Here is a 27,855-nt window from a genome sequence, read left to right on the forward strand (position 1 = left end):
AAGTTCACACCGCTGGCAAGTGGCAGATCCCAGAGTCTTCCTGGGATCCAACCCCAGGAAGACTTGTTCTAGTGTTTGTGTTCTCAAACATCTACTCCTTGCTAGGGTAATATATGTTGCTTTCTGGTGATACAAGAACAAATCTTGGGAAATCCTGAGGAATATATTTCTAACATTTTGGCATTTCTCCCAAAGATTATTAGTAAAATAGTCCAGAGAATGTCTCACAATCAAAATATTCAAAGGACCAGCTAAGAACTAGAAAATCCCTCTGTGTCTATCAATAGTGGAAGGTATAAGCAACACATTGAATATTTATACAATGAAATACTACACACCAATAAAAAGAATTGAACTACTGACACATGCAAGATGGATGAACCTAAAATACATTATTTTGAGGGGAAAAAGTGCCTAATTCTTTTGTGTTATGTGTTACGTGCTTATTTTTCTTTTAATTTAAAACTTCTATTTAACAATTTTATCCCAAGGATTTAGGCAAGTCTCACCTTGCTATCTGATAAATAGTTTCCTTGTGTGATTTGTAACTTTGAATTACAAGTTTAAGTGAGACTTCATCTATGGGAATCTTTATGCCAGACTGAGGGTGTTTTCAAGAGCAGCTCTGTGCTTGCTTCTGCTAGTATATCCACCCCGCCGCCCCACCATGTACACATCCCGCCAACCCCATTAGCCTTTTTATGAGAATTGTTTTGGTTTAGGTCCTTTTGAGACTATGAAGCTACTGTAAATTCAAACTCCAAGTTGTGTAAGGTCAGACCATTGATTGTGATTTCTTAGGGAAGTCTATTATTTTTCAACACATAGACCAGGCCAAGACAGAAAAGGTTTCTTGAAGTGTCTATGTTCTAGTGAGATTTTTTTATTTCACCAAGGATGTAGCTGGGAATTTTATGTAGTTTCAGTTCCAGCTTTCTAACTTCGCTATAGTCAGGGCGTTTGCATCCTATACCTACACGGACAATAAAATGTACTCTCCCTGGTTACCTAAGGGAGCAGCTGCTCTCTCCACCACCACTGGTGGCAGTTCCAGTATCAGGTCATATTTATTGACCTCTTGGTTTTTGGCTTTGTGAATTTTTCTTACTCTCTTTTGAGCTCAGTTCTATCTTTAAAAAGATACTGGTTATATTTTAGCCAGCATTTCTAGTTTTTGTAGTGGGATGGTTTTCAAATAATGTATTTCACAATATCACTCTTCAAGTAAGTTTGGAAATGCTAGAAACTAAACTTATCCTTGGAGATTCACATGATTAGCCTTTTAAAGGTCAGGCACCACCAAGCCCGGCTAATTTTTGTATCCCTTATAGAGACGGAGTTTCGTCATGCTGCCCAGGCTGGTCTCGAACTCCTGAACTCAAACAATCCACCCACCTCAGCCTTCCAAAGTGCTGGGATCACAGGGCTGAGCCACTGTGCCCAGCCTACTGATTGGGATATCAAAGATATTGAAATGAGAAAAAGCTCATGCAAAGATTAGTAAGAAACTGTGCCTCCATCCCTCCCTCAAAAAAAAGAAAATGAGGGCAAGAATCTACCATGACATTCTCTTTGAGATAAATGCTATCTTCTGTTTCCATACATGCTGCTTACAGTTTGGTTGTGTGTGCCTAAGGGGTCCCACACCACCTCAGCCTCCACAGCCCCTAATTAGCCCTCCTGGTCACATATACCATCTACACCCTCAGCCTAGGTCAGGTTCCTTTTTATAAACTCATATAGCATTTGTTAACTTTTTCACTTGTAACTCTTTTCCTGCTAATATTCACCTTCCCAAGTAAAATACAAACTCCATGAAATGACAATTCTCGGTTTGAAAACTCTGGTACCTTGAAGAGCCACAGTGGTCAAGTCCAGCAGGAAGACCTCCAGCACTGGGGCCATATGTACTCTGTCCTCTCCTGCCATATGTGCATTCATACTATGTCCCAGGAGCTTACTCTATAGAAGGTCCTAGGCTCACAAAGGTGGGCAAGAAAAAGTCATTGTGGCAAGAGATTGCTAGCTCTCAAGTTCCCTTTGTTCTTAAGCACACAGCAAGATTACACATCCTAGTCTTCCTTTAAGTTAGGTATGACCCTGTGACTAAGTCCTCTCACAGGAAATGTGAACATAAATGATGCACGTGCGGCAGCCTCGCTTTAAAATCTCTCAGCAATGTTCCTCCATCTCTTACTCCTCTGACTGACTGGGATAGAAATGATCACAGCCACCTTAGCAGCCACGTTTTTTTTGGTTGTTTGTTTTGAGATGGAGTCTCGCACTGTTGCCAAGGCTGGAGTGCAAAGGCATGATCATGGCTCACTGTAATCTCTGCCTCCCGAGTTCAATTAATTCTCCTGCCTCAGCCTCCTGAGTAGCTGGGATTATAGGCACCTGCCATTACGCCTGGCTTATTTTTGTATTTTTAGTAGAGACAGGGTTTCACCATGTTACTAAGGCTGGTCTCGAACTCCTGATCTCAGGTGATCTACCTCCCTCGGCCTCCCAAAGTGCTGGGATTACAGGCATAAGCCACCATGCCCGGCCCAGCAGCCACATGTTAAACAGCAAAGCCTCCCTTGACCTTGAGGCCCAGAAAAACCTGCATGGGACAGAGCCTGCCTGGGATGCCTGGCCTGGGCTACGTGAATCAGTAATACAATTGTTGTTCTTAAAGCCCCCGAGATTTGCGGGTCTGTTAGCACAGGCTGGACTGTCGTAATACAGTTATCAATCTCAAGAAGCTCACATGTTCCAAGAAAGAATTTCTATTACTGTGAAATATGTTCCAAAGAGCATTCAAGACTAGAGCAAAGCAGGGGGTTAAATTTGTAATTCAGTGTTGTTGGCTTGAAAGCTGCATTTTGCTATAGGCAAGGATGAATAACCAAAGTCATCTAGGCAGACAGCACGACAGACATTTTTCTCTGTATAGGCAAATAAGCATTCTGAGCCAGTATCTCTGAGGGAGGGCCTTGGTGGTATGCAGGTTTAATAACTGTCTTCTCACTACACACATCCCCCAACATCTTCCAAAAGACAAAAATCAAATCTCCATTGTTTCAGTCTCTGAGGGTGTTTCAAGGACCCACCTTACCACCTTGATGCTTTTCCACTATAGTTGTGGGGAGAGTTAGGTGTAGAAGGGAGTTTTCTGAAAGCCCCAAAGACAAGACCAATCCATAGTGTCTTGGGGGATTAGTAGCATCCCTTGCCATCTGGCTACCCCAAGACCTCAGGACAGAGGGAGACCCCAGAGGTTTCTGATGGCAACACACTGGCTGGAAGAGCCTTGGATCTTTGGACCCTGCCTTGGTTTTGTGCACTTTCCAGAGCAACTAAAGGGCACATGGTCTGAGTTTCACCGAGTCAGGAAGGGAGAAAGAGAGAGAATGAATGAACAGACTAGATGGAGGATGGACACGAAGGAAATTTTTTTTTAACAAATTAATATTTTTTGCTGCCTAGGCAAATGGCTTTTGTGAAAACACTTGTATGAAAAGCAATACACCATTTGTTTTTACTTACCAATCACTATCATTAGGTTTTGATGCAAATGGGAATTTACAATAAAATGAAACAAATAGGATCGGGGTTATATACAATACTGTGATCAAGTGATTTGTGATTCAGGAAATGTACTGCTTGAAACACATATCTGGATTTCTCATTCCAATTGCTGCAGATGCTATTTGAGGAAGCAAAGAATACAGAAAGAAAAATAATTAGGTTCATTAGGCTAAGACTAATACCAGTAATATAAACAACAAATTTATAACATATTGCATTGCAAATAAGCAATGTTTTTAGTATAAAAATTGCATTTCCACAAAGAAGCTAATAACAAATACGATTAAACCACTTCAGAAACACGTCAAAGTTGTATGAGTCACACATATACAGTGTCACAGTCTACATAAAGCTTTACTGAGAATAAGCCATCTGAAGGGCATGTCCCAGGCTGAAGCGATCAAAGGGCTTTTCAACTGAAGTTCTTACTTCCGGAAAGCTGTTCAAAAAGCTGCCCCATCAGGTTCAGCAGGCTTGATGACTCCAAATTTGGCTTTTTAAGACAAGCTAAAATCTCCTCCAGAGAATCAAAATGTAGGACTGAGGTAAAGAGATATTAAACAAGAAGGAACTTTTCTGTTGGCATAAGAGATTTGAATGAATTCTTTCGAAAATGTTGGTACATTTGACAGGATGGGTCAACCACATATTCATAATACTGACAGAAATAACACTGTAACACCAAGATGAGGGACACAGATAACCTATTGATACGAGCAACAGAACCAGCCTCCCTCTTCTTTCTCTCACGTCATACTAAAGATTTTATGCTGAAATCTCAGGTTTACCGTAACTTTTCCACCTTTTTTAAAAATTTATTTTTCTCTGGACTTCTGTTTCCATCCTATGAAACAACATACCAGCTCCACTACTGACGCATTTGGTAATAAAAAGTCACATGGTAAGTATTTGCCTTAAAAATGACTTTTATCATCTACCCCAAAGGTGTTTTTACAGGATGCAGGTTCTGTAGACTGACATATTCCCAAATCATATTAGAACATCACAGCTGTCAACAAGGAATTTTGGCCATAAAAAGTCAAATTTTGTTTTTTTCCACTATCAAAAGCCAACTCAGCTGAAGATTATCTATTTTCTACTACAGTAGTTATTTTGAATGTATAGAGTAAAAGAGGCCTGTGGCTAACAGACAGGGATTCCATGCACAAGAGCTTTTAAGTATGTGCCCATGCAGTGCAAGGCCCTGTGAACCCAACAGGCCCTGTCCCTCAACCCATCCAATGACTATACTTCAAAGGGAAAGAAAGATGTGGATTGCCTGTATGTTGCTTCAATATGAGATCTCTGAGCAAGCTGGGTTGGTTTAGCAGATCTAGCAAGAGACAAATAATAAGAGAAACCAACATAAAGGTAATCAGAAGTTTCAAACTTTCCTTCTAATTGATGAAAAGATACCCTGCTCCAACTCCCCAAACATAAAGCACTGCACATTCCCATTCCAAAACCAGTTACCTGCATTGCATTCACCTAATTTTAATTTACATAAAATACCATTCTGTGACTAAATAACTGATACTGCAATAGAGGGAAGCATGATTTTAATTTTTTTTTTTTTTTAGATTTTAAAAATCAAAATCATGTTTCCATGCACTTGAGTTCTGGATCAAATATATTATCTACAGAAAAAATCCACAAACTCTTATTGAAATGTTCATATAAAGTTTAAATTATTTCAGGTTGGCTTTTCTCCTTTAGTTTTATATTCATTAAGTATTGAAAACAAACCTAAAATCTTCAAGTGGAAAGATATTAAATTAAATTTTGTTGGAAAAAAAACCCATCTTTGCCATGATGTTAAAAAAGGGAAAATCAGGAAAAATGGTTCCCACAGATATTTAAAGTTTTAATGGGTCCTCTTCTCCAAGATGTTTTTCTCCTCACCCTTCAATTTTTTAAAAAAGTATTGCTGAGAAAGAAAGTACATTTTCTGCCAGGTACGGTGGCTCACACCTGTAATCCCAGCACTTTGGGAGGCTGAGGCGGGTGGATCACCTGAGGTCAGGAGTTCAAGACCAGTCTGACCAACATGGCGAAACCCCGTCTCTACTAAAAATACAAAATTAGCCAGGCATGGTGGCACATGCCTGTAATCCCAGCTACCTGGGAGGCTGAGGCAGGAGAATCCCTTGAACTAGGGAGGTGGAGGTTGTAGTAAGCCAAGATTGTGCCATTGCAGCCTGGGCGACAACAAGAGTGAAACTCTATCTCAAAAAAAAAAAAAAAGAAAATACATTTTTCTTATTATATAATTAGATATAGGTCAAATATCCCTTATCCAAAATGTGTGGGACCAGAAGTGTTTCAAATGTTTTTGGATTTGGGGATTTTTGTATATATATAATGAGGTATCTTGGGAGTAGACCCAAGTCTAAACACAAAATTCATTTGTTTTATATACACCTTATACAACATAGCTTGAAGGTAATTTTATCCAATATTTTTAATAATCTTGGGCATGGAACAAAGTTTTGATTGCACTGTAACTGCCACCTGTCAAATGAGGTCAGGTGTAAAATTTTCCACTTCTGACAGAATGTTGGAACTCAAAGTTTAAGATTTTGGAGCATTTGGGGTTTTGGATTGTTGGAATGGAATGTTCAACCTGTACTATTTGGGGTCCGGTTGGAAATTGGCTTTACATTTTTAAAAGCCAGTGTAGACTGTATTTCTGCCTTACCTTCTCTCTAGTCAAATACTCCACTAAAAAAATGAATATTACAGTTTGAGAGGGAGACATTATATAGAAAAGCCAAACTATGAAACCATTCTTATTCCATAATACCTCTGAACCTGAGTTTACTGTTCTTTGAGAACTCTGTTTCAGCTGATTATAAGAGAAAGAAACCCAGTGACACGAGGGCAGGCAGGCCCCGCTCTGCTCTGATCGAGAAAAGCTTCCTGATGTCAGGGAGATGGAACTGCCACCATCAGAACCATGGCACTTTGGGTGAAGGTGTGTCAGCGACCAAGGGGGCAGGAAATGGGCAGTGACTAAGGGGGCAGGAAACAGGCAGGCACATGGCAAGGTTCTCCCAGCCCATCAGCCCAGTGATGGCCTCGATCTTGAAGCTGCACTACTGTCTGAAAAGCACAATTACTGGTGACTCTTAACAAACTTCAGCATACTGGGGAAGGAGACTGTCAAGTAACTGAATTGGAAAGATGAAAAAGAACCATCTCTAAAAGTTGATGCTGTCAGAAGAATAACCTCCTTTGTGCAAGTCTTGCAACATCTTCATTCAACCACAGGAGGGCAGAGAGTTTCAGAACCTCCCCCACCAGTGAGCTCCATGCTCACAATTAATACAAGGAAAGGGTTATCTAAACAGCCAGATAGAAATACACTGTACGTTCCTTTTTAAAGACGACAGAAACTTTTAGAATTTCATAAACCTGTACTCATTATTCTGTCTGGATCCAAGGAGCATAGAATCAACTTTAGGCATCTTTCGTATGCTTGGAATCGAATTTCATGAATTTATTCTAACAAATAAATCAGGTAAGAGAGAAGTAGATGGATAGATTTTTTTTTTTTAAAGAAATTAGCCTCCCTGGGTACTTACAGCAGATTGAGTATTGAGAGATTTACAAAGATATAATTCTTTGGAAGATTACAGACGATGGAAACAAAATCAAATCTTTCACTTTCAGGTACTGGAGTTCATTAATTCTTTCACCAAAAGCACATCACTGAAGGAAAATCAGAAGTGGTTTTTTAGCTATTATTAAAGTAGTTCAAGACCCAGGGAACCCCTTGAGATGAAAACAAAACAGTATTCAACTTTTCTTCACAAGACTACCTTGTACTGGCAAGACTTAGAGGACTTCTGGCTTGAAAAATATTGCTTAGAAAACTTAAAAAAAAATCAACAACAACTATATTTTGGACGAAACAATTTTTTTTAATCTGTCTTGTAAAATCCTTACTTCCTTTTGAGTCTCTGATGGCTACAACATTTCATTTGAGATGTTTGGCAGTCACCGCTTCAGGGGTTATGGTTACTGATTATCTAAACCCCTTAGGTCAGAATGGACAAACACAGTTCATGTAAACCTGGCTGTTATTGGAGTCCTCTGACCAAGAGATAATAGTGAAGAGTGTGGAGAGCCTGAATGCCCATGGTGGAAATGCTGGAAAAATTAAAGGTAAGAAATAAAACATAGCACAGGAGATTCAGAGGGCTGGGATGACTTCTGAGCTGCTCTCTATACCCAAGGCCCTTTCAATTTCTAGCTGTGAAAGATTTTTCATGCACTGTGGTGCCTGATGTTTCCTGCAATTTGACAAAAATAAATACTTTACACAAGAAAAGGATGCAAGGCTTCTACGTTACACTTTGGGGATGCTCAGGAGCCAAGGCTCCTGCTTGGCTTTCATTTCACAGGGCCTGCAGCCTTGTCTCTGGAAGGTGCTGATTAGGACTGGGAATGGCCTCCTCTGGTCGAGACTCTCTGACCCCTAAGTAAATGAACTTGTTCCCATCCCAGTCTCCAAACAGATCCCAACACTACGTTTGTTTTTCTATATCCTGATTGTCACACCTGGAAGACTCTCCTTAGTATACATGAGGCTTACTGCCATGAGACCAAATGACTAGAGAGCATCTTTTAAGAGAAGCTTGCTCATTCAGGAAAAATTAAGGATTTGGTACAAACTGCAGGCCAAAGGGAAGCTGACATATTGTTTTGGTGTGTATTCTTGAAAACGCATCATTAAATCTACAGTCCCTTGTCAGCATGCTGACTTTTACGCTGCCTCAAGGAGTCTTCCACCACCTCTGTGTCAGCTGGGCAGGGTTGCTCAGAGATGCCTTCTTCAGCCTCCTCAGGCTCTACTTCCTCCCGGGTCACACCGTCCTCTCCTGGGGGCCCCTGGTCATTGGCCTCACTTCTCTCCTCATCCACACCAGCAGCCAGGTTGTCCTCCTCCTCTTCTTCCTCTGCTTCATCCTCATCGCCAAGATCTTCTTTCTCTTCTTCATCATCTACAAGGCTGTCTTTGTTTTCTTCTTCATTTGAATCATCTTTTTCCTCCTCCGCATCCTGTAACTGTTCAGCTCTATGAGCCTCCTCTGATCTCCGATTCTGCTCTATGAAGGGAAGAAAGAGGAATATCCTCTGAATAAACAATGGTAATTCGGTAATCAATTGAGTGTGTTTAGCTGTGAAATAAAAATAGAGGGTAAGTGACAGTTTTTTCTATCTTGAAACTATGGTCATACAGGACAGATTCTCTGGTTGGCATCCTAGCCCCATTTAGGGCTTCTCCACCTGTCTCTGGAGATTTCATGGACCATAATGACTTCAGCAGGGCATGTGGGCAGCAAGGGCAAAGTTTCCTTTACGCTCGGTATTTTGTGTCTTGTAGAAAGCTCAGTGACCCTATTGGTCATGGTGATTGGTTCAGAAATGTGACACGCTAAGCCACTCAAAGTACTCCACAGAGGTTCTGGGCCAGAGTCAGGAGAAATAGCCTCTTTTTCTTCAGGGATTTTTAAACAGAGAAAATGCACAAGGACTATCAACAGCTCTTATGAATAAGCCACACAGACAGAGAAACCTAACATCACTTGGGCCGTGCTTGAAGCTAGAATGTCCCTGGGCTTTTCAGTTATGTGAGCTAATAAATTTTCATTTGTTTTCCTAAAATCCTTGATATTGGGTTTCTATTACTTTTAAGAAATCTAAGAATCATATTTTCAAATTATCAATGGAAGTCTCAAAGCCTCAAAAACTTCAAGAACTAAAAAGAAACATGAGCTTATTTAAACTCCCACATAAAATTCAACAATTAGAAAGTCTCATGAACATCTTTATGCAGTCTCAAAAATAGTCTGGAATAAAGACATGCAAATCCAGAGGCACCTGGCCCCAGAAGAAGTGTGGAGCAGTGCAAGGATTTGGGAAGACTGCTTTTAAAGGACTTAGAAGAGTTACTAGCACACAGCAGACGCAATATATATTGAGTTTCCCTTCTTCCCTTCTAGTTCTAGTTAGAATAAAGGAAAATATGACACTGATTAATGAAGAGCACATACTTAAAAAGAAAAAGCAATTGCCAAAATGAAATATTTCCTAATTTAAGAAAGGGAGAAAATAATTTTGTTCAAATCTACCTAGAAAACATATTTTAAGAAATTTGGTAGTGATGATTTGGTCACCTAGTAAATCACAGAGAAAACCCACTATCTATGAGCACAAAAAGGCACATCACAGAATTCCAAAAACACTCTAGATCACAGGAGCTTATCCTACTTACCAGAACGCTCGGATAAATGCCTTGGAAGTGGCACATAGAAACATTCTGATATTACCACCAAGACCTGGAAGGAAAAAAGTGATTTTACAGTGAATAGATAGGACATTTATTACCAAAGGACCTCAAAATTAGGCCTTGCTTCTATAATCAGATATTCTTAGACTAATAATTAGCAGCTAGTCAAAAGTCTTCAGAAGAGACAAGGATATAATTAAGAATTTCCTACTTTTCAAATGTGACATAATACAGGAAAATATTAATTTAGAAAGTGGTCACAAAGCCAAAAGTCTACAGAGAACCTACTATAAATAGATGAACCAAGCAGGTATAAGAAGATAGACACTATGAACCAAGTCTTTTTAAATACACTATTCTGGACAACCAAACCACTCTGTATATAGGCTGCCCCTCACCAACGGGTAACCCCTGATTGAATGGAAGAACATTTCACAAATGTTACAGCCAGCTGTGGGTGGGGAAGGATTGAGGATGACTTTGAAGGAGGCGGCATTTAATGCCCTGGGCAGTCAGGAGAGAACAGCAGCACCGCCTGGCTGCTCTAAGCTAAACTAAGTTGGATCTCCATGGGGGTCTTGGATCCAGAGAAAGCCCTGAATGTCAAACTGAGGAGACCCAGGAGGTGGGGCAATGAGTTGCAGGAAGGCTTGGTGGGTTGGAGAACAATAAGCTCTAAGCCATTAAATCAATTTGAACAACAAAGAGAAAAAAACATTCCATCTGAAATGATTCAGGTTTGAAAACCTTACCTTTTAATGTGATAGTTATACGCTTACTGGCTATTCTAGGACATAATGTTTTTTTCTGACTTTTCTTTTTTATTTATAATTGACACACAGTAACTATATATACTGATGGGGTACAATGTGATGTTTCAATGCATGTATTACAGTATAATGATCAAATCAGTGTAATTACCATATCCATCATCTTAATTTATCCTACTCTTCTATTCTGGAAAATTGTACACTCAACAATTTTATCTCAGGTTTAGTCTATCTAATTTACTCATTTAATTTTGACTCAGGTGGTGAGGTTACAAAAAAAAAAATTTAGATCCTAGCTTCCCAACAGACATGTCATCCTTCAAGGAGTCTGGGCCATTCAGAGCCAGCCTCAGGCAGCTTTGTCCCTCAGTATTCCTTTACCCTGGCATGCTACATAAATATTCTCTATGTGGCTAAGATATGAAAACAATTGACCAACACTTTTCTATCATCCTAGAAGTTAACAAAAATGTCATTCTGGAATAGATGATTTAAATTGGGATAAGAATGCAGCTGTTTCAAATTGTGTAACTCTCACAAAACAGAAGTTGAAAGTACATAAGAAATTAAAGGTTACTAAAAGCAAAAATTCTAGCAGTTGTGTGTTTACTTTAATATACTTAACAGTTATAGAAAAGGCATTCTGTGTGTGTGTGTATATATATATGTGTGTGTGTGTGTGTGTGTGTATATATATATATATATATATATTTTTTTTTTTTTTTTTTTTTTTTGAGACAGGGTCTAGCTCTGTCACCCAGGCTGGAGTACAGTGGCAAGATTATGGCTCACAGCAGCCTCGAACTCCTGGGCTCAAGTGATCCTCCCACCTCAGCCTCCCGAGTAGCTGGGACTACAGGTGTGTGCGACCATGCCAGGCTAATTTTTGTATTTTTTGTAGAGACAGGGTTTTACCATGTTGCCAAGGCTGGTCTCAAACTCCTGGGCTCAAATGATCCACCTGCCTCAGCCTCCCAGAGTGCCAGGATTACAGGCCTGAGCCACTGTGCCCAGCCTAAAACAGGTACTTTGAACACAGATATGTGTTTGTTATTTTTTGGAAACTTATTAACAGTAAATGTATGAATCTTTTATAATTTATGATTCATATGCTTTGAAATTATTATTTCGTTAATAAAGTTAATAATATTTTGTTAAAGTTATTTTCTTATTAAGGAAGGGTAGTCTATCTCACTTAATCACTTGAACAGGCTAGAATCACTCTCTCCTTTCTTCAGGCCAAGCCTCCAATAACCTTTCTACACTGATTATCTGAATCTAGGTTTCCAAAGGAATCTAAGGCATAGGCAGGCAGGCCTGACTCAATTTCATGGACTTAAAGTCAACATCAAAAATAATATTCTAAAACTCTAAGCATTTTCACTAGTCTTCCAACAGGGTCACACACAACCTACATTCCCTATAACTCCATCATTGACTCGCCTGGGACCTCATACTGTTTCCCCCTACAAAAACCTCACACTATGGTAGCCCCAAAATACACTGCTAGAAAAATCTCGCACCAGACAACAGATGGGAGAAGCACAGACAATCACATTCTATTTATATCTGGTGTCAAATCCCTTTAGACGAGAGCAATGGGGACATGTTAATTAGCAAAAAGATGAATGCAACAGAACAGAACATACCCAGGACCTAATGAAGGACATATACAGGTATCTAAGTAAGTCCCATTCTTATCCCTGAAGTTAACATCAGGAGCCAAGTTTCAAAGATAAGCCATGATATGTATTAAGCATGTTCATGGAAAAGTCAAATCGAGCCTCCTTGGCCTCTTGGGGTTATGACTTACTATAAGTCAATTGTTAACATTTTTAAAAAGAACTTGCTAAAGAGCCAAAATTCATTATAAAATATAAGGATAGACTTTAAGATAATCTTACCTTAAAGTCTGTTCTTTGACATAAATTTTTAGTAATCATCAATTATTCCCATTACAGTGTTTAGGAACTATGTGTTTAGTATACAATATAAAGGTTTTTAAAAACTTTTTGGTTTAATTAGGGTTTAAAATGCAATCAAACTAATCAGGATTAGGTTAAGAGAAATAAAAAATAACAAGAAGTACAACATGCTGAACATTTATAGTTGCCTATGTAGTTAGATAAATAAATTTATTATTCAACTCTTGCCTGAAATACCTGGGGAGAAAATACCTGGGGAGATATATACTGCATACTGATTTTCATGCCCAAAGAATAATTGTGTTTTTTTAACTACATTATCTATCTCAGGAAAACCAGAGTGTATGCATAAGCAGCTAGTCAGGATTAGTTTAACTGGAGGATAAGAACAACAACAACAACAATCTTGCATCTACCCAAGGAACAAATTCAAAACATTGGCCTTATCACTACAGTGTTTCTAATTAAGCAGGCAATGTGTGAAATCACAGCTGACTCAGTTGTCTTAGAAACTATCAATTCTCGTAAGGTCTCCTTTTTTTTTTTTTTTTTTTACTGTCTATAGGCAGTACACATCTTCAAAATACTTAAGGGATAGGATTAGGGGATAAGAATTTAATAAATTTTCTGTTATATCTCACATTACCATTGAATGCAGTCTCAAACAAGCAAATGCTATTTAACTACTTAGATTGCACAAAATACTATTTTTTATGTGCTTTTTCTTTCTTGGCTGCCTTTTAGTTGTACATGAAATTCATTTTGCCTTAAAGATAGAAAAAGTTTGGTATTATCTCTTACCAGACCCATAAAAAGGCCAAAAACCAAGGTGGCTATGACGAAAAAGACATAAGAACACCAAGCAGGAATTCCAAGAGTCACTGTGAAATAGTTGTGAAGATGCTGGAATCAGAAGAAAAAAAATAAAACATTAATTTTTAAGAGAACCAAAAATATTTCAATCTCTCTCTCTAGCTGTTGTTTCTACATACATAGGTTCCCACAAAGCTTTATGTATCTAAATGATTCTTAAAGAACAAGTCAATTTTATAATATTGGGAAACTGAGAGTAGTAATTAAGGTCATTACTAAAAAAAAAGTTATACTTGCTTAGAGTTCATAATCTGGATAGAATTCTGGTAGAATCGTTTTGATAGTCCTTTCTTCCATCATGATGGATGCTTTTGGCCCTCCTCCCCTAATAATTATATACATCTCAATGTTTACTTATAATAGGGCATTCATGAAAAAATTAAACTTTTTGGGCCTCTGACTTTTTAGTAAAACTAAATTACGACTTACAGATCGTCAATCATTTAAAATGTCTCCATACCTCTTTTTCCTAATTAGACTCTCATTGCTCTACACCTATTCATCCTTTCAAAGTTTGCTAAATTACCAGAAAACATAAAATGTAACAGTAGACAGAAGAAAGTTTTTCTGATTAATTTATTATGAGCAAATGAGATTCCAGCAGTATTTGAATAGAGTGTATATCCCTTCATGCTTACTGTTCCCTAAGACTCTATTTGATGACAAACACTCTAAAAATGAGTGAAGGGACATAATCACAGCTAGAAAGTATTTACATGCTAAATCATAAAGAAATTAACAGATATGAACTTGCTATTTCAAAGTCAAAACCTACTTAGATGTAGAGTTGCAGGAGCCATGCTTCCTCACAATGACTTAGTCATTTGTTTAAGACCCTGACAGCTTCAAAAATGGCCATTAAAATTCAAGTAACTACTGGATACAGGATGATATGGCTCCAAATATCATCAGCAAGAGAGGTAATGACAATGACTTCCCTAGAACCAGTAAGGTTGATGAAAATGAGTCCAAGTTTCTATTTTAATTTCCTATTTCTTAAAATCTAAATCACTCCCATTGGTTTCTTATTTTATGTCAATGCAATTAAAAAACATTTTATTCTGGATTAATTTGGAATGATAAATAAAGAACAAAGCTTGTAAACTGATTTAGCAAAATCTGAAATATCTCTCTACAATTTCTTATTCAGCAGAAGAGATAGAGCTAAAGACGCAGCAAGTAGTTTAAACACTGACACATGGAATCAAAATGTTAAATCAGTATTTGTTGAATAAGGAAAAGATGCATCAAATGCCTGAGCTATTTATTCATACGAAAGGCAAACACACTCTCAAACTGTAAAGCTGGCATCTGTCCTCTGTTGATGGCACTGGTCATCAGTGTGTGTTTAGCCAGGACAACTGTTTATTAAGAGTAACTTGGCTGGACGCGGTGACTCACGCCTGTAATCCCAGCACTTTGGGAGGCAGAGGCGGGCAGATCACGAAGTCAGGAGTTCGAGACCAGCCTGACCAACATGGTGAAACCCTGTCTCTACTAAAAATACAAAAATCAGCTGGGCGTAGTGGCAAGCGCCTGTAATCCTAGCTACTCAGGGGATTGAGGCAGGAGAATTGCTTGAACCCGGGAGGCAGAGGGAGTGGGCTGAGATTGCGCCACTGCACTCCAGCCTGGGTGACAGGGCAAGACTCCGTCTCAAGAAAAAAAAAAAAAAGTAACTTAGCATTTTACAACTCAGCAAGCAAAAGGCGTGTTTGAGATATCAAAACATCATTTCATTCAAACTCTTTTCAAAGAAAGTTTTAAAATTTACTGTATAGTTTCCTACTTTAGAAAATACTGTGTATTAAGCTTATGCTTTTCTTGGAGGACTCAGTATCATCAAGATTAAACCCTGAAATGTGCCAAAGAATTAGAAGATGGTCAAAGTCAATCTGCCTCTGTGTCAACCCATGAATGTATTCTAGAACTTGCTTTATAAGTATCTGCTGATTTATCTTACTCATATGGTTAGGAAAAATAATGTGCAGTTTTAAGTCCTTCTATACAGTATCTCATGCCCTTTCTGCAAAATAAATGATTAATGCAACTCTCAGGAAACTTTCTAAATTATTTTTTAATTTCATTAAATCATTTGCTTTTGAAGCATTGCATTCTGACTCAAACAGTACTTTCAAAACATCCTCTTATTTTAATAAGCTGCACTTCAATTTTCTTGTATCAATTTCCTCTTTAAAGGAATTTGAGTTTCTTGGAGAAACTCTGCCATCTTCTGGTCTTTTAGGTCATTATTAGTAACTATTCATTAATCAGGTTGTACTTTCACAACTACAGATATAAATATTTATCTGTTTACTTTGTCTGAGTCTACAACGGCTTTAAAGCCCCTTATGAGTGTTAGGATTAGTGGTACCATGTCCTTGAAGTTTTGCTTTATATATGTTTCCAAAGGAATAGCTTATTAAATAAAATCCAATTCAGTTTTAGATCATTGTGTTTCTGTTTCTTTAACTACCAGGCAAAGTGACAGTTTTCACTTGTGGAAAATACTGATCCTTATTCAATATTATATGTGCTTACCACAAGGAAATATCTCATGCTGTTCACTGAAAATGCACAAAAATGTAAACTGATGGGTATGATACCTTATACTATTGTACTAGATGAATAAGAAAGTATCTTACTCGGGCTGGGCGCGGTGGCTCACGCCTGTAATCCCAGCACTTTGGAAGGCCGAGGCGGGTGAATCACGAGGTCAGGAGTTCGAGACCAGCCTGGCCAATATGGTGAAACCCTGTCTCTAACAAAAATACAAAAATTAGTGGGGCTTGGTGGCAGGCGCCTGTAGTCCCAGCTATTTGGGAGGCTGGGGCAGGAGAATTGCTTGAACCCGGTAGGCGGAGGTTGCAGTGAGCTGAGATCGCCCCACTGCACTCCAGCCTGGGTGACACAGTGAGACTCTGCCTCAAAAAAAAAAAAAATCTTAGTCTGTTCACTGAAAATGCACTAAAATGTCATCTGATGGGTGTGATACCTTATACTATCATAGTACATGATTAAGTTAGAGCTAACTTTTGGCTACATACATATTTGAGTGAGAAGATGAAATTAAAACATCATTACAACAGAATAAATGAGAAGAGCATTCTAATCAGTGGTCAGACAGACTTAAGGAAGACAGCCAAGCCAAGGCCTCCATGCATCTGAGGTAGAGCCTTCCCTCCCCAGAAAGGCAAGCACTCCCTCTGGAAGTCTAAACTACTGCAGGTTGGATTAAATACTGCTTAGTCACACCCACTCATCCAGCCCAGTGTTGCAGAGTCTCATTCAAACCTAGACTGGCCCTGAAGGACAGAGAGCCTTTGGATTTAGAGTTCACCTGTGTCATAGGATATACTCTCTGAGGAGTTCTGGAACAAGCCCTTTATCTCTTTCAGACACAGATCAGAATCCCCAAAATATCTTCCCTGCAAGGAAACAGCTAGAAAAGACTCTTCAATGATGGCCAAGGGTTCACCTCTTTCATGCTTTAGCTCTTAGCACTTGTAACAAAACATAACCTTGCAGCCTCTTGTAGGATCTATGAAAGGTACCTTACAGATGTGCACCACTGTCCCACTATAACATTCTACAAAACATTCTAAACATTTTTATACGAAAAAAACATTGAGAAGAGGCATGCTATGTAAATCACAGAAGAATGTTTTCAAGTTTTAAAATACACTTTGTTCTTCTCTAGTCTAAATGTTCATGGCTTTTAATTCTCATCATCAGATATTTTAAATAAAGCCTTAAGTTTTCTGTCACGTCATTCTAATAAAAAGGGAAGGTAGCATCCATCACACAGATTGTCCTCCCAAGGATGTAGCACATCTTATTTTAGCTAAAATCTGCCATATGCCTACATCCTCTCAAAACGACAGTAACATTTAGGAAAGGGAAGTTACATCCTATATTATCAGTGAGCAGCAGAGATTCACCAAATCCAATAAAAAATGCTTTAAATACATTTAAATGCTAAACTTAGTTAGCAAAAGCATATACAGGTTGAGTATCCCTTATTCCAAATGCTTGGGACCAGACATGCTTCAGATTTCTCATTTTTTCAGATTTTTGCATTACACTTACCAGGTGAACATCACAAATCCAAAAATCGGAAATTCAAAATGCTCCAGTGAGCACTTCCTTTAAGTGTCATGTTGGTGCTCAAACAGTTTCAGATTATGGAGCATTTTGGATTTTGGATTTTTGGATTTGGGGATGCTCAACCTATATGCTGAGCAACTGCCACGGAACCCTATTTTAAGCCTGCTATCAGCATTGGCTAAAAAAATTAACAAAAGTTAAAGTATTCCATGTTGGCTATAAAGAGAAGGAAAAAGTAAAATAATGAAGACAATAATGATTAATACATATAACTAACAAAAAGCAATTATCAAGCACATTAACTAGGTACCAGATTCTGCACTAGGCACTCAAAGGGTTCTAGGAACAAGTCTATGGCCGGAAGAAAAAAAAATAGGATTCAGAGGCCTACACATAAGGTGTGAAACAATGATGTGTTTCTGGAAGAGAAGGATAGTGTCACTCTGTAGCACTGTAGCCAACTGTGAAAAGAGGGAAGACAGAAGACTGGACAGTCTCTCTCCACACATGTGCCACACACAAAACCCAAGAACTTCTAATCCTAACTATGCCACCAGACTTGGCAGTGATGCTTCCTGAAGTTCAATCTTCTGCACATTGCTTTTATGATATTCACCTCACCTTGTACTATCCATTAGAGTATTAACATTTTTCATTTAGTCACTAAGTTGCATACAATTTTAAAGAAATTGGATATTGCTACTATAATATAAAATCAAAATCAATTTTGTCCTTTGAAGATGTCAACTCTCTGAGAAACTCCTCTAACTGTCCCATCTCCTAGGCCTCAGTGACTCCATCTGTGAGATGGGTAAAATGTTGAGACTATTTGTGAGGATAGATATTAACAGCTAATGAGGTAATTACTTCTGTGAGTTTATATAAAAATTAAAATATACAGGTGAGCGCCATCATGAGTGAATTGGAAAGAAAATTTAAATTTAGTGATGGAAAGAACACTGGAGATCATCTACTCTTGTCCATATTGTGGTATGAATGACATATCGAGGATCCCTGGGATTCAGGGTAACAGCAGGAAGCTGACAGGAACTGCCTCATAAGACTATTCAAGGGACTTTCTCACCTCAACAGTTTACTCAAGCAAGAACATAGGGGAGGTTGGTATGAAGTTAAGAAGGCCAAATGCAAACCAAACCAACTCCTGAGTTGATAGGAATTCGGCCATGTGAGTGTCTCATCACCAGGTGATCCTAGAATCTTGAGGACCAGCTTTTATCTCCAGAATGTGCAACCTAGCAAGTTGGCTTCACTTCTAAGGCAGAAAGAAACCCAAGCCCCTTAAGGAATCACTAATTCAGTAGGCTCTGATCTTCTAGATATCTTCTAGATAATTACTAGCTCAATAGGCTCTGATCTAAACATATTGTTTTCATTTTTTCATTACAGAAAAAAATAGAAGTTATAGAAAAAACGTTTTTAAAAATCACCCATATCAGAGAAAACTACTGTTGATCTCTAAGCATTTTCCTATATACACACAAAAACGCCATATAAACATCCGTTATACTGTTTTGTCATCTTCCCTGCAGATATACTTACATCTAACAAGCTACCCATCCAGGGAAGACTGTTGCTGAGGAAAGACTGATTTCTATCTGTACATGTATCCAGATATTTCAGTAAGATAAAGAGACTATGGATAGGCATAAACAATCTTGTCTCACTGGCATTAGCCATTCTACGTCTTTCCTTCTTCCATCTTTATAATCTTCTTTCTCTGAGACTTTACACTTTTTTGGTTCCACCTTCCATCCCTAGTCTATTTCTGTCTCACCATGTACAGTTGTTTCTTCTGTTCATTATTAATATATTTGCATTGTAGTTTCATATGATCTAGACATGAGTTAAAAAACAAATAAGTTTGCCACAATTATACATTCAACATTGATTTGAGGAACTCTGACTAAAGGAAGAGTCAGCTAAATGAGCTAACTGAACAGGCAGGGCAGTCAGCTGGAAGGATTCGCTGAGTAAGTGGCTCTATAAAGACAGGAAGGCAAGACCATAACTAAAGGTGGAAGTGGGAACCAGAGACCTGATGGGTAAGCCAAGGACTGGGTCTCTTCAGGTCAGAGATTATATACCTTATAAATAAGAGGACAAGAGCCAAATTCTAGAAATACAGGTGGCAAGAGACCTACCTACAGATTTGATGAAAGGATGGGGACTTATTTCTAAGAATAAATCACAAAAGTTGGCAAGAGGCTTGGGGAGGCTACATGCTGATATGGAGGGCAGTATCAGATTTCACAAATTATTAAGGTAATGCACACACACACACACACACACACACACGGAGATCAAAATAACACTGTATCATTTGCGTTCTTTTATGTGCAACTCTCTTCCATTCCCCTACATACACACACCCTACAATCAGGACAAATGTTTTAGTGATCCCAATAAATATAAATGGATTAAATTCATCAGTTAAAAGAATTATATCTTGCTATATACTTTTTATAAGATTTATTTAAAACATAATAAAAAGGTTGAAAATAGAAAAATTACTCCATGCAAATGCTTATAAAAAAGAAAACACATGGTATTAATACTAGATAAAACTATTTTATAATTATACATTTATATAATTGTACATTTTGCATTCTACATTTTACAATTATAAAATGTAATTACTTGTGTGCCAAATTTTAGTTTATCTTATAAAATGATCATTTTTGGTTCCTTTTGGAAATATCTGGAAAGAAATTATAAATATACATTTATATAACATATATATTCTACTTCTCAATCATTAAGAAAAACATATTCATTAGTTATTCAGACATGGATCACATTCTGTTCTCCAAACAGCTCTTTCTCTCCAGTTTAATGCATCCACACAGAATACATCTGTGTTGCCCATAGCTGGGCACTGTGTGTACAAAGATAAAACACCCACTCCTGGCCTTGACACACTCTAAATGTTACACATTGTAATCATCTGCATGACATAATGAAAAACTGTAACTCCTTATTTAAACTTGTTTGTCTAAGTTCCAAATTACAAGCTATATGAGGTCAGGGCCATTATGTATCTTCCCTGCTATCGTCTTTGAAAGTAAAACTTCTCTTTTACAGTCAATGAAGGCCATAATCAGCTTCCATCTAAGCTCTTCTTAACCTGCAGAACAAATTCTATTGCACTTATCATAGGTTTGGTGCTAAAATTTCACAGTCAATGCTGCCTGACAACCATCTATTACAATTTTTCTGTTGAATTAGACAGTATAATGCTACACGGCTCAAACAGCCATCAGGCTACATGATTTTGTCAGTCTTTAATATTGACATACTGCAAAAGGCAGAATCTCTTTTCAATTCCCAGTTTGCAATTCATAATTCTTAGCCCTTGATTAAAGTTCTCACCAATGTTAAGAAAGCAGCAGAAGGAAACCACATGAAATTCAAACTATCTGGAGAGGGGGAAATATTAGTTATTTTTTATTGTGAGACAAATGCCAAAAAAAGTTAAATTTTAACCTGAAAGACTGAAACCAAGTCTTCAATTAGCCTCTGTTGTAAAAAATAAACAACCAAAAAACCTTGTGGTAGGTATTCTATCTCACAAGGCAGAATATAAATGGAACTGAGAAAGTGGAATACGAAAGGTTTTTCTTAAATGTCTTTCAACATATATGAATGTGTATGAGAAACAGAAAAAGAGTCTTCACAAACTCTGAATATTATGTTCCAAACGTGACACCATAACCTACAATCATAGCATAGAAAAGACATATATAGGGAGACTCGCTTCTAAGACTTTTTGAAATATTTTGAGCTATATTTAATTCCAGAGCAATTTTGTTCAGTCTGGTTGGATTTAGTCCTCCCCTACAGAGAAGGGAAATAAAAAGTTATGGGACATATTCAACATTATATAATGGTTCAAAAATTAAACCTGAATAACAGTTCTAACCCACTGAAATGACTCAGAGAAATTATACGATCACATATAGCAGGGGTCTACTACTTAAAGGCCAGATTGTAAATATTACAGGCTTGTGAACCACAATTCTCTGTGTCTGTCACAACTATTCAACTGTACCATTGTAGCATGAAAGCAGTCATAGACAATAGGTAATGAATAAATGTAGCTGTGTTCCAATAAAATTTTATTTACAAAAACAGGTAGCCCATCCACAGGCTAGAGTTTGTTAATCCCTGACATACAGAACTACTTTCAGTCTTAGACAATCTTTCCTTTGTAGGGAGATATGCCTACAAAGAAATACATAAGATAAAGTAAAATCACATAAGCCGTTTTGCTTGGATGAAAGACTCCACCACTGATTTAAGAAAATAAGACCTCGACACAGTAGTTACAGGTTCCTGTTCAGATTATGCCCTTCTACATGAAGACATTACCACTGGAAACCCCACATGAGAGTAGTTGCATGGCTTAAGAAAAAAAGTGAAATTATAAATGTACTTATAAATGTTTGTTTTCCTATTGCTTAAAAGCTGTATTTTTATTCTTAACAACCTCTCTGCAAATATAAACGTTTTATTTAAGATTACTTACCCATATCTTGCCAGAGATGCTAAAAAGACCAGCCATTCCAGACATCCTTAAAAAAAAATAAAGAGAAGAAACAGTGATCATATATACTCTAAAAAAAAAAAAAAATGAAAATCAGGTCAGGAGGACTGGTCTATTTCCCTCCACTTCTTGCTAAATATTGCCCCCTCTCCCAGATTCATATCTGTTCTTACAGAGCTTAGATTCAGTGGCTATCATTTGAATAACTCTGCTGTGAATCTATTCCAACTCCTTGGCCCTTTCTCCTTTCATTGTGCCTACCCGGCAAAAATCTCAACACTGAGCAGCTGAATGTCTCCAGGGAAAAAACATCACATAACCAGATGACAGTTCTTTCTGCTTCATAGTCCCAAACCTAAGTGGACACGTAATACTGTCCAGCACTTTCTAAGCTCTAAGAAAATAGCTCATTTCCTTTTCCTTCTCTTCAAAACGTACACATCTTCCCATCCCCATGTACTCAGCTAACAAGCACTCCTCATATGTCACTGTGAAATCAAAAGCCACCATGTGCTTTCTCTCATCTTCCCACTACCAAATCTGAGCCTGGGTATCCACCTGCATCCACCTTCTCTTGTTATGACAGGAAAAGTCTAACTCTCTTATCACAGTCCAGTTCCTCCACTTGTGCCTTGGATCCTATCCATTTTGTCTTATTAGGACTTGGTTCTTTCTCTCATCCTCCCTTCCCGCACGAGCAACTTCTCTCTCTCTCCTAGAACAGTCTCACTGGCATATGAACATGCTCTACTCTCTTTTACCCTTTAAAAGGAGTATCCCTGGACCTCACATGACCCTCCAGCTTCACAGATAAATTTCTCCAGATTACTCTACACATGCTGTTTCTTCTCTACTGTACCTTTAATCGATTAATATCTGGCTTCCACCCTCACCACTATAGGAACAGATTGTCAAGGCCATGATGACCTCACCATGTTTCATTCAATGTCCATGTCTCAGACCTGATCTCCCTTCGCCTCTTAGTAACATGGGATACAAGAGACTACGCCCTTCTTCTTGAACACTCATTTGGCTTCTGGAAAATGGCAGACCTTGGTTTTCATGTTGCCTCTCTGGTACTCATTTTCAGTTTCCTTTGGCTGACTTCTCAACATAGTTTCTTAATTTGGGGGTGGCCCATGACTCATCCTCAAGTACTCTTCTCTTTTTCCTTCTTTCTAGGTGTTCCCCTCACCTCAACATTGTCTGTAGGTTTTTTTGTGTTCCTGAATTCTTCATGGGGACCCATTTCCATGCATCTGATATGCTTTGAATCTGTATCCCCACCCAAATCGTATGTTCAATTTGTGAGATATGATAAGGTTTCCCTTCAAGTAGCCTAATCAATCTTTTAATTCAGAGTTAACCACCCCCTCTTTTTTTCCTTTTTCCTTTCTGCCTTTGTTAAATGCGCAGGCATGCCACAATACCAGGCGTTATCAGTACCAACTCACATTCCTTTCCTTATTAAAAAAAAACAACTTTCTGACTCACTACAGACACCCTTTCCCCTTTCCTCTTTCTTCTATGTGCCCACCTTATCTTAAAAAATTCAAATGTTTAGCCAACTAAAATCAGTTTAGATTATACATCTGACCCCAGCCAATAAAAAAAGGATACAGGGGCAAGACTTGCGTCAAAAATAAAGGCTCTCGTACTCCTTTGTTCAAGTGTGCTCTCATGGCGACTGGCCAAAAAGGCACCCCTCTGTGCAAAAATAAAATTGCTTTGCTAAATATCCTTTGTTCAAGTGTTCAATTTCTTAAAATTGTAAGCGTTATTCCTAACAAATTGTAATCCCTAATGCTGGAGGTGGGGTCTGGTGGAAAGAGATTGGATCATGGGGGCGGATTCTCATGAATAGTTTAGCACCATCCACTTGGTGCTATTCTCTTGATAATGAGTGATCTCTCAGGAGATTTGGTTGTTTAACAGTGTGTGGCACCTCCATCCTTCTCCCTTGCTCCTACTCTGGCCATGTGATGTTATGTGCTTCCCCTTCGCCTTCCACCATGATTATAAGTTTCCTGAAGCCTCCCCAGAAGCCAAGCAGATGCCAGCATCATCCTTCCTGTACAGCCTGTAGAACCATGAGCCAATTAAACATCTTTTCTTTATAAATTACCCAGTCTCAAGTATTCCTTTATAGCAATGCAAGAATGGACTAATACAGCATCCACCGTGACAGTTCTACAAAGTCTGCATCTCAAACCCAACAAGTTTTATACAGAATCCTTAATTTTCTCTTGCCCAAGGCAATAACAAGTACCAAGATCCATCATGTACTCAAACCAGAAACTTGTAAGTTTTTATTAATGAATCCTTCTTCTCCTTCACCTTGGCCAAGCCTACCTTCATAACATATTTAAAATCCACTCAGCCTCTCCATCCCCACATCCCCACTGCTGCCACCTGACACAAACTACCACTCTAAGCCTCGACTCACTTCATCCATTCTTGCCCTCTCCAATCTCCTCTCCTAAGGGTCACCTTCTCCTTGTGTATGCTTATCACTTCCAACTTCTTTCCTGTGGCCACAGGCCCTGCATGATCTGGCTTCAGCCTGCCCCTCTTACTCAGCTCATCCTACATTCCCTTCCACTATGCTTGACCCTGGTCACCATTCTGCTCCTTAAGTACACCAAGCTCCTTTCCAAACTGGGGCTTATGCATATGCCATACCCATTCCTGGGAATAATCTTCCCTCTGCTCTTTGCCTAAGCTAGTTCCTTCTATCATTCAGATCTCACCTAGAGGCGTCCCTTCAGAGAAATGTCTCCTACTCCCTCCATCTAGAAGAGCAGGTCCATAACCCCAGAGCTATCCCATCTTTGTAAAATATGTTGTTGTGTTTTTTATCCACCCTTATCCCAACTATGATTCTCTGTACCTGAGGTGAATGTCTGTCTTGTTCAGTGTTGAATACCTAGCACCTAGGAAAGTATCTGGCTAAATCAGTGCTCAAATGGTTGTAGAATGAAATGTGAGAGTTGTTTTTAGAGTAAGCTATGTGTTTCCTTAATATTAATATAGATGCCACTAGATGATTTACTCCTGAAATATTGCTTGATTTGCTCCTTTTTGAGTAGGGAAATTTCTTACACTTGTATATACTAATATAAAATTATCTATATATATGACAATCCATTCAAAACTAAAACCAACTGTGGAAAAAGCTGTTATGGTTTGGCCTAATCTACCTCACCAAGTATTATACAGTTTGCCATCAAGGCCAAAGCTATCCCCTGTGGTGTTTTGCAAGGCAGCCAAAGACTCCACAGGTTTTGTTTTCCACATAATATATAATAGCAATTCCTTCATAAACTATAATTCAATAAACGGTTATTCCTCTGTCTCATCAATAACTTAAAAGGAAGAAAGAATGGTAAATGATGTTCAATGCCATATTTTGTAAAGAGAAAAATAGTCATTGTGGCTTAGTGTAAAAGCTGGAAAAGAGGCGTTCTGTAACCCACTCAAATCTGGCTACTTAATTCCCAGTATACTAAAAACCAGCTGAAACATATGTAGGTCACAAAATCAGAAATACTGCATGGGCTAAGCATGGCCATGAGTAATCTGGGTAATTGGAAGTAAATGTGAAGAAAAACATAGGCTTTTTTGAGACCCACAGGCTATTAACTTAAAACCTCCTGTTTTATTAGTAACACCTTGTCTTAAAAAATTGAGTTACGTTAGAGAAGCCGGGGATTTCCAGCCAGTCAGAGGCTCAACTGATTGCCATTTCTTCTCTAAGATATAATTCTGCAGGTCTTCAAAGATTCCTGGGCCACGATAACGGCGGAATATCCCATCCTTTGCACTATAAATTATGAAAACAAGTAGAAAGCAAATGCATTAAAATAACAGATGTTACAGATAATAAAAATTAAAATAGCTACTGGTGATACATCTGAACGCCATCTGAATTTTAAATTGACTCAACTGAAAAATATACATAGACATAAATCAGAAAGAGTTAATAAGCTTTACTATAAGTGAGAAATTCAAACCTAAAAGCGTTAACATTCTACGTTATCACCGTACAAAGTGTGACTAAAAGCAGAGTTCTTGGCAGTGTTTAATATGCCAAGTTACTTTTTATTATTTTTGCTACCAATTACTTTTTCTCTTACAATAGCAAAACAGCCATTGTTATCAAGTTTAAAACATTGTATCCACATTTTCAAATTTATGTCGTTCAAGGCCCTCTCCTCAAACATCAACAAAAAATCTCATACCCCCCTTCAACCTGGCCTCCCTCTCACCTACTTGCAGCAATCAGGGCCCCCAGGGAAGAGTCTAGGCTTGCTATTTTCTCCTCTTTATGTCTCATTCACTACTTGGTACAACTGGGGGTTCTGCTCCCAGGACTCCCTTGAAACCACTCATATTGGGGGTCTCCAATGACCCCTAAGTGCCGTATCCATTTCTGTTTCCTTCACCTGTTACTGGCATTGTTCATTCACTGCTGAATACCACTTCTTTCTTCCTTTTGCTTGGCTTTCATGACAGGAGCTCTCTGGACTTCTTCCTACTGCTCTGAGCATTCCTTCTCCATTTCCTTCACTCACTGTCTTCCTTGCAGATGTCCTAATGTTGGCGAATCCCAGGTTCCATCCTTGACCTGCTTCCCTTCCCCACCATACATGTTCTCTCTAGATATATTTCAACTTTTACCTCAATGCTGAGGAATTCTCAATATGTATCTCCAGTCTAGATCTTTCTTCTGAACTCTGGATCCTGACATCAAACTGTACCTAGACTTCTCCATTTGGAACTGGGAAGGGCAAGTCACACTTATCTTTTGGATTTTTGTCTCTATCTTCCAAACCTCCTCTTATTTTAATGGCTCCTAATCTTGAAGGCAGGCAATAGCTTTTACTAAGTTAGTTACACATGGCCTGTTGGTAGTCATCATAGACTCTTCCTTCCCACAGCTAATCAGTCACCAAGTCCCACTGATCCTACCTCCTAAGTATCTCTGGAATTCACTACTTTCTTTATCTTTCCCCTGCCTGTACCTGAGTCTCTCTGGCCTCATCACTCAGCATGATCCAGCTATACCTGTGGTCCAGCCATAAAGAACTAGTTCAAAGTTCTCAAAAGGTAGCTCATTCTCTCTTGGGCTTTTTTATGCTATCTCCTTTAACTGGAAAGACTTTCTCTACCTTGTTGGCTTAATGCATTCCTACTTAGATATTAAGAATTACCCCACCTCTGATATCACCAGAGAAATCTCTGACTTCTCCTGCTCACCTACGCCTGACATTAGGACCTCTGTCTCTGCAGCACTCCAGGAAAGCTTCTCTTGTCACAGCTCTCACTCAGAGCACACCAGCCTTGTTTCCCTCACATGTTAAGCTGAATGAGTGGCAGTCATGGAAGACAACTTAGAATTCCTGGTACACATCTATTGATTTCTAATATTTGCAAGATTAGAAGATTATTTAAACTTACTGAAAAAATGCTGGGAGAGTGGTGACAAAGAAGCGGCCACTCAAACCTACAAGAAGCATAAACAGAACAAAAGTTACACTTAAGTCCTCCAAAAAAAGCATTCTTGAGCTCACTTTCATAATCACATTATTAAAATCACTGCAATTATTGACTCACATTTACTATTTTTTTTGACTTACAGAAATTTCATTTCTACCTATTTTTATTACCTAACACTTTCTAGTAACTGACATACAACTTGCATCACTTGGATTGTAAGGAGGCTGAAAGGATAGGATTTAGAGTCAT

At 38.4% G+C, this 27,855-nt stretch overlaps 1 protein-coding gene across 1 annotated transcript in view; it reads right to left on the reverse strand.

Moving 5' to 3' along the window:
* Positions 1-3,415: 3,415 nt before the first annotated feature.
* The window catches only part of TMX4 (thioredoxin related transmembrane protein 4), a 42,384-nt gene continuing 17,944 nt past the window's right edge, over positions 3,416-27,855 (reverse strand). The window contains exons 3-8 of the mRNA XM_003821360.4: positions 27,568-27,613; positions 25,802-25,930; positions 22,090-22,135; positions 13,365-13,466; positions 9,854-9,917; positions 3,416-8,684 (exon numbers count right to left, since the gene is read on the reverse strand). Coding sequence (XP_003821408.1) covers positions 8,314-8,684; positions 9,854-9,917; positions 13,365-13,466; positions 22,090-22,135; positions 25,802-25,930; positions 27,568-27,613 — 758 coding nt within the window. The 3' untranslated portion in view covers positions 3,416-8,313. The remainder of the gene's footprint in view (positions 8,685-9,853; positions 9,918-13,364; positions 13,467-22,089; positions 22,136-25,801; positions 25,931-27,567; positions 27,614-27,855) is intronic.

Source organism: Pan paniscus, chromosome 21 (genome assembly GCF_029289425.2).
Source record: "Pan paniscus chromosome 21, NHGRI_mPanPan1-v2.0_pri, whole genome shotgun sequence".
NCBI classification, from domain to species: domain Eukaryota; kingdom Metazoa; phylum Chordata; class Mammalia; order Primates; family Hominidae; genus Pan; species Pan paniscus.